Source organism: Zosterops lateralis (genome assembly GCF_965231275.1).
Source record: "Zosterops lateralis genome assembly, chromosome: 1".
Lineage (NCBI taxonomy): Eukaryota > Metazoa > Chordata > Aves > Passeriformes > Zosteropidae > Zosterops > Zosterops lateralis.
In genome coordinates this window covers 32,774,968-32,798,262 of record NC_139762.1, presented here as the reverse complement: position 1 = coordinate 32,798,262, position 23,295 = coordinate 32,774,968, and the positions used below count along the sequence as shown (strand labels likewise).

Here is a 23,295-nt window from a genome sequence, read left to right as displayed (position 1 = left end):
CCCTTTTGTTCTCTTTCACATTATATTAGCCTTTTGTTCTTCAGATCTAGGAAAATGAGGAGGTGATAGGTCACCCTGCACTAACTAAAAGTTCGTATAGATATCTACCGGTGTGTTAACTCAGGAAATTTATGCCTCCTTCAGTACTATAATTCACTTCACTACTTTGCTTCCCTGCAACATGAATACAACATTTCCTGTTCTTGCCACCAGAAGTGCTAATTTACTCAGTAGGGGACTGGTGAAATTGTTGCAAGGTAAAAGGAGTTTGAATGTTGGCTTTCAAAAAGCCCTTAAGAAGAACAGAAAAAAAAAGAAAAGGAAAGAAAAGGGAAGAAGAAATTACTGTGGGAATAAGGAAAACATAAAGGGTAAAAATGTGAAAGGAGAAAATGAAGCGAGATCTTAGAAATAATTTTTCCCCTGTCCTTTCTTAAAAATATATACAACTGCAACAGTAATGAAACAGAGACAAATAGCACTGTCAGAAAGAAAAATGCAGAAGGTAAGCACTACTATTGACCATGTCACTGAAATCTGTAAAATTGAAAATGATACAGAATATGCCACACTAGATTGTACATGAGTCTCCATTGGCCTTTAAGTTGCAGAATAAATTTGTAGAATGAAGAAGTAATGGCAGCAAAATTGGAGTTAGGAGGGAACTTCAGCAAAACTTAAGCAGAATTGGAAAAAGAGAAGAGGGGGGAAAAAAGAGAAAGTGAAATGTTATAAAGTGTAAGAAATTAGTAAAAACTTATAGTCTACTAAGAATGCTCTTTAGAACAGTGGTGGCTAAACATCTCAGAAAATTGAGAAACAGAACCTACACAGAAGATCACTGTGGAATTGTCTGCTATTGGAAGGCTCTTTTAATCCCCAATCAAGCAAATCATTTTAGTACAAAAAGTATGAGGCATATATCCCTTTCAAAACATTCTCATTCTTAAGGATTAATGGTTTTCAGACTTCTCCTTTTCTTATCAGCTACACAGATATTTCAGATGATGTGTGAATTGAAGCCTACATAACCTGAAAATTGCTTAAGATGCCACTGCCAAACCAGTTTTCCCAGCTACTGCTTTCCAGCTCTCAGGAGAGAACTACAGTTTGCCTCCAAAACAGTGTCTGTAAAACAGAGTTTAGGAGAGACACTCATTGCAATGATGGTAAAATATTATGTGTATTGCTAAACAGTTTTAAATCTGAAAACACTTACATGGATACCTTATTTTTTCCAGTTCTTTATGGCATAGGAAAAGTAGAAAAAATTAACATTTTCTGTGAAATTTCAATCATTTGTGCAAAAGTTTAAGAGTTGAGCACACATACAGAATTATTATGTGTGTGATCAGGAAGAATATTTACAATTGCATTAACAGCACCACAAACTCCTCATGAGCACCTTCTCTCTGAAGTGCCTCATTATGTCCAAGACGTGAAACTAAGGCACGGAGCAGCAATGTGACTTTCCTGTGAACAGGCAAGAAGTCAACAGGCAGATCCAGGACCAAAACTTGATGTTCACCAAGCCTCCACACAGGCAGGTTATCACAGGGGTAATACAGGAGAGGCAAATCCAGTGCCACACATCAGCAAGTAAGCTTTCAAGAGAAGTATGTCAACATATGCTGGGTTGTGAGATAAGTGAAATGTGTTGCTATTTTGATCAGCTCATGACTGTTTCTTGCCCCTGAAATGTGCCTTACATTCTATGCAGCCACACTCTCAGGAATCACCTCCAGGAGCGTTCTCTGACGTCCTTCAGGCCCAGGGCTCTTTTCTAACTCCCGCAACTATGACCTTCATGTCTTCATCACTGAACAGATCTGGAACCTCTCCTGTGAGAAGATAACGGGGTAGGTAACACATGACAAATAATCTTCTATATGGTATTTAGCCCAATGGGATTTAATCACATAACCAGAGCTATGGTATGATGCTACATATATCTAGTAACGAAACAGTCTCCTCCTGTTTCCTATGTCTTTTTGCCTGAAAGGAACTATTCTTTTCATTTTCTATTTTTTAAGGGATAGGAAACAACTTTGGTTTGAATTTACCCTGATAGGAAGTTCACTTATAAATTATGTTCTCCTCAGAATGGTGGTTCGTTTTTTCCCAGCCTGTTGGTAAATTGTTTACTTGTCTAGTTACAAAAGTAAATATAACTTAAAAAAAAAAAATCTTTCAAGATGCACTCCAGCTGTCCAGATGTGCATTATTTCTTCCATCTTATCCCCACATCCCCTCATTCAGAGTCCAGATGCTCCAGAATCTTCAAAACATGGGTGTAGCTTCATTGCTACACTTGTGCAGTCATGGGGACATTGCTTGAAATTAGTGAAATCACAACAAAGCAAACATAACATTAAGTCAAAGGGACATTCTCATTTCCCCCCAAATCAATGCAGCTATGCATGATAAGCCTTAGCAATTTGTCTCCTCAACAGGCCATGCTTTCTTAACCAAGTTTGACTCAATGCTCAAGTTGGATGGCTTGACATGGCCTCTCTAAAATCTCCCCCTACAAACACCTGAAAGAGAAATAATCTCTTTAAAGTTCAATGAAAATACAGATAATTTGTCATTGGAAAAGATCTTTCAAGAAATTTGTTGGTTTAATCACCTGATGCCACCAAGTCATTAATCAGCACAAGAAAGCATTCATCTGGAACTTGGGCATCTGTCAGCAAGAACACTGTGGGCATGTTCTTGGCACCTGTCTTGATGTACAAACTGGCAAGATTTACCTGTAAGGAAAGGAGACAATCACTCATATTCTGTTAAAATGTTGATAAAGAAAAAGTGTGAAATACATGTTCGTGGCGGCAACACATTGCTGACTTCTTCTTACTCTTTTAGTTTATTTACGTATCACTAATTTGCTGTATAAATCCAAAGTGAAATGCAGTTTATCTTTTCCCCCTTCTGTATCAGCCCCTGAAGTTTTGACATGACCTAGCAGTAAAGATTGAAGAAATCTCCTCATGGATGTACTGAACAGAGATATTGCAGCATGAAAGCTCCCATCAAGGACAGCCATTACCATACCAAAAATGTGTGGGAATGGCATTGAAGAATCAGATTCATTTTAAGTCCTGTTGTTTCTGAAAGACCTTTTTTTTTTCTTTTTTGTTAGTGAATTTATTTAGGAGAGCTTTCTTACCTGCAGAAAATCCCAACAAACTGAGGTGTGCACTGTTGTCCTGAGGGAGACATGGTGTGGGACCATGTGGTATAAACATGAAATGCTTTTTGGCTTGGGTTTCCAGAAAGAAAACAACCCACATCAGTTGCATTTGAGTGTGACCACATTTGAAATACAGAATAAGGTCAGTGCTGGCTGTTATGACCAAGCTGTCACAAAACCTAGCAAAGCAAACCTTCGGGCTTAACAAAGGCTTAGAAATTTTCTTGCTTGGAAGCAGCAGGGAGAAAATGACCACTTAAGTCCACATGTTACACTGCACTTCATTTGACCAGAGAAGAAGGGCGCAAGAAGTTAGACACCATGAACACACTGCAGAACACGCTGCATTTTTCAAAGCAGAACAGCATCTACCTCCCTCTGAAAACCAGAAGCTGAGAAAGCCTTGAGCTACACACACTGTGGTAGTTTGGCCACGGACCAAGGTAACAGTAGGGCTTTTTGGGGACTGGCATCCACCCAAACTGGCCACAATCAGATCCTTATCCAGCCACAACTGAGATTCAGAAATACTGCTTTTCCACATAGAAGGAAGATGAACATGTTCCCTCTTTTGCTGTTTGCTTACATAGGACTCAGTCTCATAAGAGCATCTCACTCAATTATATTCCTAATCTTTGCATATGGACAGTTTCAGTGACTAAAGGACTCACATGCAACAAGGACAAAGTTGGTTTTTTTTTTAATATGTTCATCCACTTCAACTTTACACCCCTAAACCAATACATGTTCAACAACACACAAAAATTTTTACCAAATCACTAACTATAAATACCAGAACTCCAACCATATCTTTGTAATATGTGAAGCAGCTGCCTTGGAAAAAGTGGAGAGACTACTAAAATTCCAAGAAACATATAAATGGATGCTAAAATATATTTTGACCACACAGTTTTCAAAAATAGAAAAAAGAGGTACAGCCGGAAACCACAGGAACCATAGGAGTTGTTAGTGTAAATTCTACTGTTTTGCCTGTGATTTTATCAAGCTTGTGCAACAACAAAACACATTCTTGAAGTCATGAACTCAACAGACTCAGCTAATATCTACTAGTTTACCCTGAGGCCCTGGTTTCCTCTGTGTAATTTGGAAAACCTCCAGGGAGCAGATGTATCCTGCCAGTCCAGACAAGCTCTGTTTACCACCTACTCCAATCAGAAGTTCATAACCCCTAGAAGCTTATAGGACAGGACTGCTTCACCACCTGATGACAAAACATCAATAAAGTGACAGTAACATAAAGTAATTTCAACACTCTTCTTAGCAAAGTTTCTCAATTCCTTTTTATTCTAGCAATAAAAAACTACTTCCCCCACCCCCTCCTTTTTTTTTTTTTTTTTTTTTTTTTTTGGTCTGTTTTTGAGATAATGTACTCCTGACACCTAAAGGTACATTATCTTCGCCTCAGCATTTGCTATTGCTTGGAATAGTCAAGCAAATGGAAATAAATGTTTTTTTCCTTTATCAAACCTTGAAGGTCCGCCAATGACCAGAGCTGTCTGGTTACACTTTCTTTACACTGATTTGCTCCAAAGAATCCCACCAGGATTCTGATGGGCCCTGACTGAACTCAGAACAGAGACCCAGTGGACTTGAAGGGAGGTTGACTGGGCCGTAGGGGCACATGAGAATTTTACATCTGGCAGTTTGCACCACAAAGGCTAAAGGACAATGAGTCATTTACTGACAAATTTGTATCAAACTTTAATTAACTCCTGGAATATCTCTCCCAGACTAATTAAAGCATGCTGTTATTTGCTATAGTATAGAATACTGTAGCAATATACTTTATAATATAGAATACTATAAGAGGAATGAGACCAGATAAGGACCTACCCCAAAATTAGACAAGACCTAATTGCTAAAATTTTGAAATGTGTGCATTGAGGTAACTCCTCCCACAGAAAACTATGCTTGAGACGTTGAAAGAAATCTCTTGTAGTTAATATTCTATTAATTTATATAAGCATCTAAAAATTATTTTCAAAATTTCATTTTTTAAAATCAGATGCAGCTTCTAAAAGATGAAAGACCAGAGCTTAAAGACAGCAGGTTGGACTTTTTGCTTAATTCTTCCTACATGTATCAAGGAAATATCCCCTTCATTCTCTTTCTGTCTCATGTTACTGAAAAAATTATTGAAAAAAGCCTTGAAAAAAACTTTGATGAGAATCTTCTTAAATAAAGGTATAATGTGTCTAATCTGGTTGCATCTAATAAAGAGCTAAAAACCTGTCCAACCAAAACATTACTGGAAGCCAATTCTCTTTGACTGCACTGTAGAGCTTTGTCAGCCTTATTCATGATTTCACAATGGATCCATAAAAAAACCCATAAAAGGTGCAGAAAAAATTTGCAGGATTTAATTTCACAATTGCTTTTCCATGACTGCCAAACTGTAAACCTAAACACCCCACCACTTTGCCAAACTGAGATACCACTCTCAGTCACTAGACTTCAGAGAGAAGATAATGGCTTTCCAGCATTTTCAAGCAGAACTGGTGATACCTGAGAAGGCTTCTGTCTGCAGGTCTGATGATTATCACATCAACCACTAAATCAGCCTAAAAAAATCTACAGTCCCTATGCAAGGTCCACATGATTATCTTTGAAATTTAAGCATTTCTTTAATCCTCTTGGAGTAAAACTCCTACAATAGATTGCTTTGTCAAGAGTGCCTTCTCTTATATAGCTCCTGTCTGATTATGTGCAAAGTGAAAAATGATAACACTGAAATCCTAGCACAACTCACTGAGAAGAAAAGTTTGTGTGTTAAACCATTTGACACTGCAAATAATACAGACTGCTTCAACAAAGCTAATCTCTGCCAGCAGGGGCCTCTGTCTCTTTCTGGAAATCACTGATATTACACATGACCAGAGTGATGGTATCTGTTGAAGAAAGATTACAAATAATGACAAGGAGCAACAGTGAAGTCTATGCCTCACTTACTCAGCAAAATCTTCATTTTCTGAGAACTGGCTGGTTTTATTCTGGGCAGGAAAACAAAGCAAATGTACTAAATCAAATTTTAGAAACAGAAGCTGAGATTTGCCGCCCTGATGGGTACTAAGATATTACATGACATGAAAAAGAAATTACATTAAACTGAGGTGAGGTAAGGATACATATGGAAAAAAAAAAGCTATGGATAAATAAAATAAATCTATGTTGACACTTAAAAGTCTTGACTGGTTTAGATATTAAAAAGTACAAGGCTGGGCAGCAAAGCAGCTCCAGTCAACCATGCAACAGCATTATTTACTGTATGCTTAAGGTATTGTCCTTGCTTTGAACTAATCTAATTTTAAAAGCATTTTCCCTTTCTTGGAAACAAAAGACAAATATTGCTTTTCTTATAAAGGCCTGATACATCATTAACTAATTAAAAGATAAGGCAAACTATCTACAGCATTATAGATTATCTCTCCAGTCTCAGAAAATAAGTGGTGCTAATTTCTGTGGAGTGCAAAAAAAACTGGTGAATCTCTGTTCAAACAAACAAAATGGGGGTTATTTTTAAAACAGAGCCACAATCTGCTCTTCCACAAGGGCACCAATAAAGTCTGTGTATCAGCTCTATCTCTGCATGGTGCCCTGTGTAAACCTTCCATTAAGGGTGTTATGAGTTTGCACAGCAACAACGCCTGAACGGCAAAAAGGAATGAATGACTTCATGCAAGCACAGTTAGCATCATGATGGATTACATGTTCCCTTTATAGATATTTCAGTTACACCCACTGCATAGCAGACAAGACTGGGTTCACAGGAGCAGGCATGTCATTGCAGCTCCCTAGGAACTCCTCAAGTAGCTCCCCACTGCTACATAGAGTTCCAATAAATAAGACCTGTCACCACTCAGTTTCTAACTTGCTGGCACTAGGCAAAATACTTTCCAGCCACCAACATACCTCAGAATCCTTGTCCATAGTGTCCATTACCATTTTATAACAGAAATTACAGAACTTGCTTCCCACTAGTTTAGCCCCATAGACATGTGCCGACTCATGATCCAGAGATAATGAATATGATTTGGTTCCTGTAAACACTTGGGTGTAGCAAACAAAATGCCCTAAGGATAATCAAATATTTTCTTTTGTAATGTTGTCATCTGGCATTGAAATAGCATATCTTAAGGAAGACCTACTGATATATTCTGCAAAGACATCAGTCATACTTTGCAGATATCCAATAGACATTGTGCTTGAATCTATATATTCTTGAACATGAACAAGGATGTCTCTAAAATTAGCAGTTCTCCAGTCAGTTGAACATGCAAAATACAGTTAAAACAAATGTCTGCTCTCCACTGACTGGCACACTTAGGTGGGCCATTATGGCTTGAGGCTCCAGGGCAGTACAGGACACACGGAAGCATCAGCACCGCCAGGACCTTCCATGGTCACTAGTCCTGTGTTTCAACTGCTCAAGAGAACAGGACAGAGGTCATGACAAAATCAGCGCTTTCTCAACTGTCACCTCAAACATTCTTCTTTCACAACTTCTACACCAAGATGGGTGCGAACATGCATGATGGGCCAGTGCAACCCCACCAAAGCAAGTTGTGTGGTGTGCATGAGGACCTGACGAGTCCATGCCACTTCATACTGATCCATGGGATGGGTAGACAAAATATTCTGTAAAAGAAAAGAGCTGCACTCCAAGGCACAGGAAAGCAGATAAAAACAAACCAGGATCAGACTCACTTGATTTTACAGGAGAGGCCGGGATTTGCTCACCCTCCTTCCCTCTCTCTTTAATTCCCACGCTGGTGTTCAGCTACCCTTTGAAGACCCTGCTTCATGAAAAGGTTTGTCAAGCAAGATACCCAGGGATGTGGTTGAATTAGCATCCCTGGAGGTATTTAAAAGATATCTAGATGTGGCACTTAGATGTGTGGTTTAAGGGCAGACATGGCATGCTAGAATAATGGCTGGTGTCATCGATCTTAGAGGTCTTTTGCTACCTAAATGATTTTGTGATTTTACGATTGTTTCATATCTTCTTCAATCTCTGTTTTGTTCTACCTAGTCTTCCAAAAGTTGTTTTACCCTTTGAAATGTTTACCATCTTTTCTCAAAAACCAACCAACCAACCTACCAATCAACCAACCAAAAAAGTAAGCACAGCAAACTTTGCAAACCATTGCTCTGTTTCCGCTAAATACATTTTCTGTCTCAGCTTTCCACCCACCTGCTAGACCTGACCACGGTCACTTTAGGGCAGGGGCTATCTTCTACTTTGTACAAAAAGCATCTGTTCTTTATCAGTCCACAATCCAACATCCATTATTAGATTGTGAAGATCAGCAATAATAGAGTGTTTTCAGGTACATTAGCCCATGATACAGACCTGAAAGCCGCTGGAGAGGTCTCTCATATTAAGAATGTAGTGGAACTTCATGTCAGTCGGTGGGAAGTTTTGAATCCCTGGTGAAGACATATGTCTGCTTGTACTATGGTTCAAATATTCTTGATTATTTGTGGAACAAAAGCTTGTTGCTGGAAGTGGAAGCAAACTATCTTTCTGTAGATGTTAACCAGAGAATCTGAAGAAAGGAAGTTGGAGCCAAATACTGCAAAATGTCCTTGAAAATAAAAAGGGAAAAGGAGATGAAGATTCTCTAGCATCAGACAGCAGATAAGAGTCAATGAAGTGTTAAATGACAATACAGCCTGGTGAGCATACAGCTACTTGTGTGTCACAGAAAATACTTCATTTCTAGCCTCATCCTTGATGCAGTCCCACAGCAGTTGCATGTCTGGTTATGAGCCCCAAGGGCACATCTGACAAGTGAATGACCACATGAGACTGCAATTCAGGGAACTCTCAATGTCATAATAAATCTTGTGTGCTTCTTTCTGTTTAGCTATAAGAACAGCAAGATTTTCAACCTGTACTAAATTTCAAACACTGTATTTTCTCCTTTTCCCTTTCATCTGCTACCTATTGTAGTGGAAAGCTAAATAGTAATTATTTCATGTATTAAATACAGGATTGCTATAATATGACACTTCAAACCCTAGCTGGAGCTTAGGCTTGATAATGAAGCTGCCAGAAGCTGGATTCATATAGGCAACGTATTGAAAATAATGAATTTCTCTAATATTAGCTTTTGCCTATCTTAACTGAGAAAGAAAATGTAATTTGATTAATATTAGTGACAAAACACTGAAGCACTGTACATTTACAGGCTTATCCTCAGTAGAAGGATCAACAGTTCTGTCTTACAGGAAATCTGGAATACAAATATCCATGGAAGTATCGAATTGGGTTTGACATTTTAAAATTAAGAATAATCACACATTTTCTATCCCATAATATTTTGTTCAAAAATTCTGTTGCAATCAAGATACTATATTTTTACAAAGCTTCTGATGATAAAGGGGTTTTGTAACGAAACTGACTCCAAACACACTTGGAGATGAATAAAGCGTGGTCAAAATAAGTACAAATCAGTTTGAGAAGGCACACAATCATTGCTCATCACAGATGAGAGGAAAATTAGCTGATCTCAATAAGAAAAAAACCAGCAAAGATCATAATGGAGTATGAGGGGGTGTGCTCCTACATTTGCTGCATTATCCAATACTCTTTTTGTCTCTCCAGATGACACAGCTCCTGGTGAATTAAAAGGAGGCCACCTAAAAAGTGAAATAAAACTTTTAAAAAAGGGCTCTGAGTTGCTGTCAATTTGTATTCTTTCTGTCCAAGTGGGAAGAGAATCTTGTTTCTTAAGATGTTAGTGTACATCTCAACTAGGACAAGCAGGTCTTCAAAACAAATATTGTAAAATAAAAACTCATGAATAATGCAGTTATTCCCCACTCAAATCAACAAATCTTTCCTTCCCAGAACTTCATAAAAGAATGTATTCTCTTTCTTTCCATGTGTTTGCAATGAATTTTGTCTATTTTAGAATTCTTAAGTAGTTATATTAAATTCCTGAATTGCATGGTCAGCATTTTTCATGATTTGATCTGTTTTGTAAAAATGGAAATTTTTAATATTTAGCTAGGTTTTGTTTTAAAAGAATTCAAAACCACTCAAAAGAAAGAAGCATCAATGCTTTTAAGCACTAGGGATTTTGAGATCTTAACTCTTAAATCTTTGTGAAAGAATAAAAGCTTTCCTGTCTCAAAAAGAATATAGTTATGGGAAGAAAACAGGAGAGCATTGAGATGTTAGCTTTGCATGTCACTGAACTAGACCTGACTGATTTCTCCAAGCCAGAGATGTTTCAGATTTTAGCAGTCACTTCCCTTTTTTTTACCTCTTTACATCTTGTTCCTTAACATGATGTTCAACTGATGCCTTGTGTCATTCCTTCATGGGATGAAGTATGACCTAGTGAAAAAATTTATACAATTCATCTGCATTAAAAGAAGCAAGAACAGTACAGATAATTCAAAATCTTTTCTTTGTAAGTTGCATATTTTTTCATGTCATATAAGATGACATGCTTGTATCTGAGAAAGAATTTAATACATATTTATGATAACAGTGAAGTATTTACACAGAATATTGGTCTTCCTGTAACAAAATGAACTAAACCACCTATCTGTTGATTTTGGACTGGAAACTTTATATTTACACAGGTTCTGGTGAAGGAACACAATATATTTTAATTGTCAAAAAATTAGGCTGTCATTTGTAAAGTAAGTCATTTGTCACCTACTTTAGGTGGCATTGTCTTGGCATCTTGGACTAGATGATTTCCAGAGATCCCTTCCAATCCTAACAGGTCTGAAATTCTGTGATTACCTTAATTTCCCAAATCAATTGAATTATCCTTCAGTGGCCATCTTCTATGTTTTTATTCCCATGACAGAAAAAGGCTGTTCATTTGAACAGGTATCATAAAGTTTCTATTGATTTTGTCTATTGTCTTTACAGGTGAAGAAAACATAGAGGGTGCTCAAGGCTAAACACCTGCAATTTAAGGAATCAGTTTCTATATCTCAGCCACCCCTGCTCTCCACAGTCAATCAGTGGGGCCAGCATCCAGCAGCTCCATCAAAAGCAGCTGAGGGATACTTTCCTTCCAAGACTCCACGGTCCCCTCACTTTCTGCTTCTCTTTTCTAAAACTGTTTATAACCTCCCAGGAGCATTGCTTCTCTTTAATCAATTAACTTTAAAGCTTTCTGTTTCTTGTGTGGTGTAAGGTTGCCATCATGGACCACAGCACAAAAATTATAGCATTAAGTAAGAAGCAAATATGCTCGCCAGTGTCCATAATCAATACGCTGCCAAATCAATGCATGAGGCTGAACCATTCCACATCTGTCCACTTTTGCCATATTCAAATCACCAATAAAACAGAAAACTTTCTCATTCTTTTACTGGAACTTAGGTATGACCATGTTCTTTCCCCAGCTTTTTTCCAAACATCCCTGGAATGTAGCACAAAGACATAAAAATTATTACCATATGAAGCAACACTGAAATTAAACAAAATCAAGAATTCAAAATCATGATGGCTAAAATTTATGGAACATTTCACCATGTGCAAGTTGGTTGGTTTTTTTTTTTTTTTTTTTTTTTTTTTTTTTTTTGTTTTTGTTTTTGTTTTTGTTATTTTTTTGACTATTGACGTCCTTAGCAATCAGTGAAACTCACAGACAGTCTTTGAGAATATATCACCTTGGGATTCTGAATTCCTGAAAACTCTTGTTGATTTAGTTGATTGGCTACTTCACAGCTTTTGAAAATTTCACAGCATATCCATCTGCATCCTTTGAAAATGAAATGCTTTGAATGCAAAATCCCCAGGTATCCTGACACTCAAAAATTAATCAGTGAGTAGACTATTTTCTTCTTCTCCCGGGAAGGATTAAATAAGATCTTTACCAAAATAAGTAAAGTGCAAAAATATGAATGATAGATATAATTTAATCAGGACATTTAATCAATAATCTAATGTAATATCATCTCCCAGACAAAGGAATGTTAAGGTGATTGCACTAAATTTCAGCCTATTCCCCCAAATGAGGTGCTTACACGATGGTCAGTGCAGACCATCAGGTTACAAATTTACTACAACAGTGAACAAATTAACTCAAAGACCCTTATGTATTCATCATAACTGTAACATATTGAGACATAAACTTTGAGTTTATTCGCTTTTATCCAACTGCACTGCTTCCCTTAGATGTGTAAGGGAAAAAATAGCTACATAAAGCTGCTAAGTCATGTTGAAAACACAGAAGAAAACAACTTTTATTAAGCATTGTTATAATGCTGACCTCTGGTACGATGTGATCCTCAACTTCTGCCACTAAGTGAAGTTTTCCACAGATACATTTCTAATTGCACTCCTTCAATTTTGTGCATAGAAACAAAAACCTGCAGAAATTACCAGAAATTTATTAAAGCGGGACTGGAAAACAGTCTTCCTAACAATCTTCCTTCCTAGTCCATAAAATTTTGTTTTAATTATCACAGAAAATACTTTTCACAAAATATAACCTTAGTAATAGGTGGACTTCAAGGAAAATTTTAGCATGTCACAGGAACTGATGTTCTCATCCTTAATAAGCAGCCTAAATTCTCTCTGTCTCAGAGCTGGGATTTGAACCAAAGAGGGTTATGAAACATTTAGGGAATACAGTGGTTAAAATCCTTACAGCACAGCAGAGAATTTAATGCAAACTCAATACCGTTCAGCAAGAGGAAAGAGATATCTCAAAAGTTTTGTACATCTAACCCAGATTTTTTTTTGTCCAGCCAGTAATGTAATGAATTTGGGATACACCTGCTATTTATTTTGAGATGATGAAAGCCAGAATTTAATAAGACTTTAATATTTTTCAAGAAGAAATGCCTGTATGTATTTAAAAAAAAAAGAAAATAAAAAGAAAAAAAAAGATCAGTTCCATGTATAATAACTAGAAGAGAAAAAAAAAATGCAGACTGTTAAAATACTTTGGATAGGGAAAAAAAAAAGAGTGAAGTGAAATGTAAGTAGTAAGTATATGGTTTTGGACTTGTCTTACTTATTTAAAAAACGGGCAACATGCTCATGGGAGCTTGTAGGAAATGGAAACTGCACTTGCACAGGGGCAGCTGAAGGCTGGCCATGACAGCACTGCCAAGGTCCTGACTCACAGCAGACTTATTAGTTCCTTGGGCAAAGCAGAATAAACAAATGCATCCCTGCAAGCAGTTTCCAGTAGGACTACAGAACTATTGTCATGGATTTTTCAGTGAAATGAATCATCTGCAAACCTCAACAGTGATTTTAACTGGCAAACTCAATGAAGGTAACAAATGCTTCCAAGGCCATTTCTGTCTACTCACAGTCATCTGAAAGGATGGTTATTGACTGGAGAAGTGAAGCAAGAAGATAAAGAGTAAAGGTGTGCTGGAAGACAGGACAGAAATGGAGAACCTCAACATATTGGCAACTGGATGATCATAAATTTTGGGGGCAAAAGCTGTGGCTGCACTTACCCTGCTTTCTTACCACAGAAGGGAAAAATCTTTTTGCAGAAACTGTGCATATGAAAGCCTTAAAATCTCTTAATTTTATAAAAGACTATTCTGTTCTTTTAGCTCAATGTGTACCCATGATTTTAAACCCCAAATTAGGAATCATCCCTCTTGATCCTTAACCTTATCTAAATTTTAAGTCCACAATTATAAACACTTGCACATTTTTGTTCTCTGTGGCAGTGTTCCAGACTTCAGTATTACTGAGGACCCCAGAATTAATGTACTAATATTAGTTTGCATCAGAACGTGCCTCCATCAGGCAACATTTTGAAATTTTCTGCTGTTCTAGAGACAGAGTGGGTGAGTCATATGCCTTGGGGAATGCTAAATAAAACCCTACACTACATGCTAATCTCACCCACTCCAGCAGATACCTCAAAAGAAGTTATGTGGCTGCAGATAAGACGAGAACTGACAGAAAATACTGCAGATTAAAAGTGATATGATCTGTAAGAAAAATCTTTTAACCTCTGAACTATGGAAAGAACATAGCAATGAACAGTTGTGAATCACTGTACTTTGATAAGTTCATCTCTTAAGCTCTTTTTTATGAACTAAGACTTAATTTAAATTGCTCATTTGTGCAATTTGCTGTGAATGACTCTTTCCATTATGAAAACAATCCACAATTCGACTGTTACAAATAATTGCTTGGAGTGATGGCTTAAGACACATGAAGGCGCTTCAATGTATCCCTTGAATGCATTTTCCAGGAAGAAATATTGGTACACACAAATACAAAAATAATGTAAGAGGCCATCATGTTGATCTACACATGACAGTACAAAATCATTCTGTCACAGCTCAGACAGTGCTATAAACACAATGGAAAGGGAACACAACATACTTTGTTTCTGGATTGTAATGCAGTTCACTTGCTGTGACAGGTGAAGGTAGGGACTTTGTAGAAGAGCGTTTAACAAGAGGTACCTGGCTGAAGAGCAGTGGGCAGAAGGAAGAGCTGCAGACAATGAGATGAATCCATTGCTTTGTATCTGTCTTAATTTTTCTTGGAAGGAGCAGTGGATGCTTTACAACACTGACTTAAAATGTGAAGGTACACTGCTAAAACTTCACAGCAAATCCTTAAAAGCTCATAAACTCTCAAATTTTATGGCACAAGTCTGCTGGTGGTTGTAACACACTTGGAGAACAAGCCCCTGTGATATTGACTTCACATCTATGGTTTATTTAAGAAGTTTCCTGCAAGAAGAATACACAGCCTTTGCTGCCCAGGAGCCCCTTTCATCAGCTTCTCTTTGCAATGGAAAGTGTTATGCTTTTGTACTCCAGAGCCATGGCCATGGTTGCTACTGGAGTGGCAGTCATTAGCTGAAAAATCCCTCCCTCATCACAGGAATTTCTGAAAGCCTTTTAAGGCTGATTCCCCATTAAAGGAGCTATGACAGTTTACAACAGTTCATGATCTCACTCTGACGCACAGCAAATTTCTTTTCTCCTAATCTTTCCATTCATTTTGATGGGGGCAAAAAGGCGATTAAGTTCTGTTAATGCAGGATTCTATGTTAACATGAATTTGGAAACACTTCAAAGAATAAACTAAGGTATAAAGAAAACAAAATGGTCTTTGCTTATCTGATGTGAATACAGAAGAAATTAACACAAGACATGAAAGAAAATACAGACTAATAGCTTATTCAATTAAGATTTGTGGATTTATATGTACTTTTCTAAACCTGGTGAAAATGTAATCCATTAGCAGCGATATAGATTGGCTGGAAAATTAGACTACTGATTGCAAAAGCAGTTGAATTTTGCATCAAACACACTTAAATGCTTCTAAAGATTTTATCTTAAGACTTCTAAAATCATAGAAAGTTTTTAAAACTGAAAAATACTTTTTGGTATCTTCTCCCACACATTTAAAATGACAATCCTGTGTATTAACTTACTTTTCTTGTGCTTTTCATAGCATGAAAAATTGTACAGCAAAGAGGGCACATAGCTTTTTTCTGTATAGTTGTTTCCTGTTCAAGTTACAAGGATAAAAAAAGGGATGGCAAAGAGGGCATATCCACTGACACCTGGGCTATCCCTTGACTGTGTTCTTCATGAAGAGCTAAGCAGACAGCTTTTATGAGCCTATTTTGCTTTGACTGTCTGACTCCTCTTGTTTCAAAACTACCAAAGGCATAATATTTTTGGCCAACATGCAGCCTTCTCCATTTGTGTGTTACATTAACATTTCCTTTGATCTGCATCCATCTCATCTACAAAGACTCCAAACTCCACCAGACAGGGGCTGACCGTCCTTGGATGTTTTATGGTTCCTAGCAAAAGCAAACTCAATTTCTGACTGTCCATTCTGGTACACCCACAGGCATCATGCAGAGACACCCAGGCTAGGGCAAAGCTGGCTCAAGGCTTCTTGTGAACAGAGGTAAAGCCAAATTTTCTCATCTGCAATCAGACAGCAACTTGTGGGAGCACAGTGTCAGTTCCAGTTTGCACCATCCTTCTCCTTTCCTCTTGCCTGACACAATTTTCAAAGTTTTCCAGTTTGCAAAGAAATGAGCTATGTCAAGGCCCAGACAAGAGCAGTAGCCAATGGTTGTGATAAGACTGTAACAACTGTGGAATATATTTTATCTATATTTTTTGGTGATTTTAATATATTTTATTATATTTTATCTATATTTTATGAGGGAAGATAAGTTTCACACATCTGTATGGAATTTACTCAGGACCACTGCTGATGCTATGTGGTAGTTAAAAGAATTGTTGGTCTGGAAGCTGTCTTCAGAGACAGCACCAAGCCTATTGCCTATAAACACTGTTTTTCCTACTCCAGCATTTCCAAAAAGCAAGACTTCTTTACCTTTTGTTAAAAATAAATCAATAAGGTACGGGAGATGTACAGTCTAAAATTGTGAAAAAAGATTGACTAAAATTGAAAAAGAAAAAACCCATCAAACACTTGCACATCAGTTTACTTTTAAAAGCAATCTGTAATTTCTGTCTCTCTCTCTGGCTAGGACTAAATTCATCACTAAAGTGATGAAACAAGATACACCATTTTTTATTCTCAAGGAATTGCTAAAAGAAATTGTTTTACTGGTTTACTTTTTATGCAGTATTTGACTTGAAAATTTTTATTCAACTTCTTCTAATAGGAAGATTTTGAAATCTAATTGTAGCTGAAATGCATTCGCTTCACTTCAGGCTTTACAGAACACCAGTCTCCCTATAACTGTTAGAGAAGCAAAGATTGATAAATGATGTAGGTAGTTTAATTTCTCAATTATTTCAATTTAATTTTTGGCCTGGCTTTCACTTTATCTAAAACCATTTGGACAAACAGTTGGCAATAAATAGCTTTACTTAGTATGAGCATCTAAAAGCTTCCTTGGCTGATAAATCTTTGTTTTCCAAGCTCTTCAATTGCCTGATAAATATTTCTTTTCCAAGCTCTTCATCTTCCTATCAAATATTAACCCTCAAAGACATCAGGAGAGTTAATAACAGATTATATATTTTGACCATCAGATCCATGTTTCTACATCCATAGACTTCTAATCTGCCCAGGAAAATTCCTACTCATCTAAGCATTAAAAAGTTGTACAATACAAGTTAATGCAATCAAAACACCATGAAGTCACTTGAGAATACCCTATGGAGAACACACTGAAAAAAGTGCAAAAATAATCATACCTTCAAACTGAGGCGATTAAAACTAATAGCTCACACTTTCTATTCCTCCACTGACAGGTGTATATATTATGCTTTCATACCTTCTACAATTTGTCTTACACAAATACAATTCTAACTTTATAAGTTGTTCAAGAGCATAGTGGAAAGGTGATGGAGTGATTTGCTTCCTCTAGATTTCATACACATTGTTTGTCCGAAGCTAATTTAGCTGGCAAAAAAATTATCTCTGCATAAATGTGGCCAGAGCATAATGTTATGTATTATGCTTCAGTTTGTGCTGTATGTTTGCTGTGGGAATTATTTTCAATGATTTAAATGGACTTGGAGCCTGAATTTCTCTCACTATGGATAAAAGGTACCCCACACAGAAGTTGGTAGATGGCAGAAAAAGGCTGGAATCCTATGAGAAGCCTGTGCTAGGGCAGGTTTCTGGGAGGACCTGTGAACCTGTGTCATTAGACATGACATATAGAGTGACATGGTAATATCTTCAGAAGGTTCTCTTTATCATGGCAGCATGATGTCTTTTAAACAGTTTTTATAAATTTTATGGGTAACTTTAATTGGTTAATAGCTTTCATGTTAATTATTCTATTGGTTAGTAAAGGTATTCTACTTGTCCATCAAATCTATCTATTCTTGGATTGTTTTCATATTTTCTTTACTGATTCTCATGGGATAAATCCCTTGTAATTACAGGTGCATTTGTTTTTCATCCTCATAATAGATTGTTGTGTTAAAGGAACTTTTCATTCTCAAAATAGCCTCATATGGGAACTTGCAAATTGCTTGTTAGCTACCCTAGAAAGAAATGACAGGCCAGCTTTGGCTCCTTCCACAAACCTGCAGAGAGAGGAGCTCTCACAGGAGCAGGTTTGCTGGCACAACTTGTAACCCCATGGTGAGTGTTCCCCAGTTTGTGAAGAACTGCAGCCTGAGAGAAGGACTCAAATTGTAGAAATTCATGGAGGCCTGTCTGCCATGGGAAGGACCCCGTGATGGAGCAGGGGAAGAGTGTGAGGAGTACTTCCCCCGAGAGGAAAGGAGGACCAGAGACAATGATGAGCTGACTGCAACCCCATTTCTCATCCCCCTGTGCTAATGGGGTAAAAAGGCTGAGAAAATTGGAAGTGAAGTTGAACTGGGAAAGAGGGAGGAGTGGAAGGAAGGCATTTTTAAGATTTGGGAGGTTTTTTGCCACTACCCTACTGTGATTGGTAATAAACATTATTTATTTATTTAAAATTTTATTGGTAATAAATAAAATTAATCTCCCCAAGTTGCATCTGTTGTGCCCATGAAAGTGTGCTGAGTATTTGATTTCCCTGTCCTTATCTTGACCCAAGGGTCTTTCATCATATTTTTCTCTCTGCTGTCCAGCTGATGAGGGGGAGTAATAATGTCTTGGTGAGAACCTGGCAGTCAACCAGGGTCAGTCCTCCACATTACTGCTCTGATTAAGCAGTACACATAAGAGAGGAAAAAGCCTTACTTAACTGATGGCAAAATTCTCTGAAATGTCTGTTTGAGGATATATGTGGCCACCAAATAAATAATAAATTAACAGAATAAAAAATACAAGGAAGACTTAGTATAAATAATTGAGTTTGTTACAATTAATCCTCAAACTGGATGTTAAAAATGCCAACTAATAACTTCAGATACTCACAGGTTCTACTCCAGGTCCTGGGGCTTTGGGTGATGAATACCAGCTCTGGATACTGTAGCTGGGGGTGCAGCTCTTAAAAAGTGTACCTTAAACAGCAGCCACATTGTCAGAGTCATAGGCACACATTCATTGCTTGTAAGGATCAGAACCCAGAAATCACCAGTAAACTTTTCAGCACAAGAAAGTTAAGACATGCTGTTTAACAAGAACATGGTCAGGGTAATCACGTTTATTACAATGCCACAGAGAATTATCTGCAACACAATGCATACACTATTCCTTGAACAAGCTAAACAAACTCTGTTTGAACATGCCTAGAGTTTTTTAGCAGAATCACAGGGGATGACAAATTCAAAAGGTTTTACTTGACCTTGTGTGAATTTGCTAGAGTTACTCGTTTGTTAATTACTTTAAGAGGTGACTAGCCTGCTTTGCCAATGTGAGTTCTCCTGAAAGCAGATAAAAGCAGAAGAGGGAAAAAAATCTCCCTCAAGGTCAATGGAAATAACCAGAAGATGAGTCAGAGCAGGACTCTAAATTTAGGTGCTCCAAAATGTTTCTTGAAAATGCCACTTTGTGTTTCTCAGATAAAGTTAAATTATATGGCTCACCCCACCAGGCACCTTGCTAAGTAACCAGAGGGTCAGTAGGGTTTAAGTTTCTAAGACAGGAAAGCATAAAACTCCTATCACTTTCCAAATGTTACATTCAGAGCTTAGATTTGGATTTCATTACATCACAGCATTTCAGAGAGCCCACAAAATTGATTTAGCTGTATAATTAATAAGAAGGAAAGAAAAAGTCTGTATCCTGCTGTGCTTTGACTGACTGATTTAGATTTTCTACACTAGCCTTCTATAGTACAGTGATGCAAGGACTTCAACAAGGGAATCTTAAATCTGTTTTACTGGGAGACTTTCCAAACACCAGTTTCAATAATCTTATCATTGATATATCATATTACATCAGCTCACATCTAGGAGGCACAATCAGCATTACAATATTTGTAGGCTAATTTAAGGCTTTTTGTTGTGCCAAATAGGTAAGACATAAAGTGTTAATTAGGCACTAAAATATTACTTAGCAATAGTGAAAACCAAAGAAATTATAAGAATAAAAGAAACAAGGAATGAACACTGCAAAACTATCTCCAGAAAAAATAGAGGAAGAGGAAAATGGGAAAACAAGTAGAGTGGAATTGTCTCAACTGTAATTGTCTCAATGGCTCACCTTTTTAGCATCCACAACAGTATTGAGGGACTCAGCCTACATAGGATATTTATCCCTATTTAAAACAAACCTATTTGACCCCTCATGGGTAATATTGGCTTGTCCTCTCAGAGACGATGACAGGAGAGCTGCAAATTATATTTCAACAGAATCTTATCACTTAAATGCTTCAACAATAACATTGCAATGCAATTAAAACTTCAGAAGATGGTACATTGCTGAAACAAGAAGCTTTTGTAACATCAAACCCATGTTTTCTTCCTTTGCTTGTTCATTAGGTGGTTATTTAAAATAACAAAAAATTCAGTGAACAGTCAATACAGCAAAATTACTGCATTTTATGTAATAATAACCTATTTCTGTTTTGATTACAGGAGAGTCGGTCATTGGTCATAATGATATGGATGAGATAAGGGAGGTACATGGGTCTGGGAAGAAAATAACAGGCCCTTCAAGGCAGCTGGATCAGCATTCTTCAGGCAAATACTTTTTGTCTGCCAGCAACCTGCCCTGTCCTCCAGCCCTTCCAGAACCACCTGCACCAACTGCACTCACACCTTGTTGCATCAAAACCTCAGAAAAATGGAAGAATTCTATCTCTTACATGTCTGTGTTGTCCATTTTGGATGGAGAATGACATGCTAGCAAGAGCACATGTGTTTCTTGCCATTTTTCCACTCTCAGATTTCCAGGTGTGTAAAAACCACACAGTTCATCAGCTGTCAGAACTTCTGCATTAAGTTCATTCCAAATCGGTATTTCTTTTGTGCTCACATATGTATAACAAAGAACTTTCAGAACCTGAGAAGGAACAGGGTGAGTGTTAGTGACACCACATAGAGTAGGAATTTTTGACTTTTTCCTGAACTGGATCTCTGACTGAATCCCTGCACTCAACCAACAGTTTGCATTAATTTACTCTTGTCTCTGTGCTGGTTTAGTCCCAAATTTCCATTAAGCCTAAGGATAGGAAAGAAGACTCCCAGCCTGAAATAGCTGTATTCTGCACTAAATTCTAATAGAAAGTGTTAAATGGAGAAGAAAATCTATGCAGCTGCCAGCATTTAGTAGCAAAAATAGGCAAGCATTATATATTAGAATTATTTGTCTAGTGTTTTGGCAAGAAATTCCATTATGTCAGTCTAGAAGCCTAATTAAAACACCCTGCTTCTTCTTCCAGAACAAAGTATTACTTAGTCTATCTGTCAAATTGAATGTTCATTGCTTCATGCCATGATTAAGTGCCATTTGGGACATGCAAACAACACAGAAAATGTAGAATTTTCTTGTGACATTTGGACTTCCTATTGCTCATCACGTAGCTGACCAAGTAGCCTCAGCAGCGTGTTATTACCATGCAGCCTCAGGCAAAGGCAACACGAAGAGTATTTTATGCAAGAGCTGTGGCAGTTTCTTTACAATGCAAGATGGAAAACATGCTACATAGGCAGGCAGGTACCTTACCCTTTCCATTCCCTGCAATTCCAGTGACAAACACAGTGACATATTGCCAGTTGCTCCTCCAGCTTAATATCCCACTATGCCTAGGGACACACAGTGAACACCTTTCTTCTCCTGATGTAGTTCTTATTACAGAAACACAATTATTCACAAGACTTTTCCCCCCCTCCACGTTCTTATTCCCTTTAATAGGAAAAAATAAGCTTGCAATGTCTTGGCAGATTTGCCTCAGCAAAGCTAATGTTGCATCAAGCAATATGGTCTCAGAAGATGATAAGAGAGTTAGTGCAAAGGAATTAAAGCAGTTACCTCAGCAAGTGAGAGGAAATCCTATCCTACCAGACAGCCACACAGTCCAGCAGGACTGTGAAAACTCAAGGACACAGAACAGTTATCACAGTTCTGCCATTGTTTTAGCAGAGTGGATTCCACAATCAGTTGTACAACTGTAATTCAGAAAAATAAAGTCAGTCTCCTAAAGTAATACATTGCTTCCAAAGAAATAGTTGTATGAGTCACAAAATAGAAACAGCTTGGCTGCTTGTGGATTTCTGTTTTAGTGAAGAGTATTCACTCTGATTTTCCAAAGCCTACAGGATCATGATCCTCAGTGCTTTTCTTCTGATTCACCCAGTTAGCAGGAAAGAAAATACTCTGTAGAAGGCTGATTGTAAAGTTCGTAACACTCCAAGGCACACTTTTTTGTATTTCACCCTTCTGTCAGGCTAGTGGAACAAGAGAGAGAAGACCACAAAATCCTTTATAAATCTTCTGATCAGTCACATTCAACCAGCTTAGTTATTTCCAGTATACCCCAATAAAGGTAAGGAGTGTGCTGGCACATACAGCAGATGTGGATGTTCCTTGAAGGAAGCTGGGAATATTTGCACTTTTTATTCGGTCTATCTACAAACCAGTGTTTCTCTTTCACTTTTTTCACGTCTGTAATTAAACTAAATTAGTGCTTAAATTAAGCTTATGGGCAACTAATTCTTCTGAGAATACATGCATGCATGCATGTATATGCATGCATTTAATGTGTATAGCACAACATGCATTATATTATACATAAAAGCCAGAGCACAAAAAAGTCACATGTAGCCATGCACATTCCAAATCCATACCTTCTTATTTATTCTTGGTTTTGTTCCCTTACTCTTCTTACCTCACTATAAATATCTGACCAACAATGAATTCACTACCAAATGCAAATACTCTTCTTATTGTACACAAACAAACGTTTTTGTCACTCCAGATTGTCACTGTACACAGCTTTTCTGAACAGGACACACATTTCCTTATAGACATGTTTATCATACTGGGGAGCATTACTGCCATAATGAAATGTCTTTGAAATACTGAGTCATTGAGAGACACTTTATCAGTGCTTTAACATACTCAAAAATAATCTTCATGTCAAATACAACCAACCCAAATAATTGGCAATTTTTTTGATCAAAAATCTTAAGGGGAGTAATTAACGACAATGAATTCTTTTACTTTGAGAATGAAGTTCTCTTCTGGCTGCAAGTACAGCTTCAGGCTAGATTGTTTA

At 37.3% G+C, this 23,295-nt stretch overlaps 1 protein-coding gene across 8 annotated transcripts in view; it reads right to left on the bottom strand.

Annotated features, from left to right (window-relative positions):
• The window catches only part of DNAH11 (dynein axonemal heavy chain 11), a 79,153-nt gene that overhangs the window by 16,683 nt on the left and 39,175 nt on the right, over nucleotides 1-23,295 (bottom strand). For 7 of the 8 annotated variants that reach the window (XM_083869028.1, XM_083869030.1, XM_083869029.1 and 4 more), the window contains 5 exons: nucleotides 22,050-22,186; nucleotides 20,884-21,080; nucleotides 8,565-8,799; nucleotides 2,630-2,753; nucleotides 1,710-1,841 (listed from right to left, as the gene is read on the bottom strand). In XM_083869028.1, coding sequence (XP_083725154.1) covers nucleotides 1,765-1,841; nucleotides 2,630-2,753; nucleotides 8,565-8,654 — 291 coding nt within the window. In that variant the 5' untranslated portion in view covers nucleotides 8,655-8,799; nucleotides 20,884-21,080; nucleotides 22,050-22,186 and the 3' untranslated portion in view covers nucleotides 1,710-1,764. Of the gene's footprint in view, nucleotides 1-1,709; nucleotides 1,842-2,629; nucleotides 2,754-8,564; nucleotides 8,800-19,984; nucleotides 20,408-20,883; nucleotides 21,081-22,049; nucleotides 22,187-23,295 lie in introns of those variants that run through there. The other variant, XR_014590828.1, reaches the window with a different exon arrangement.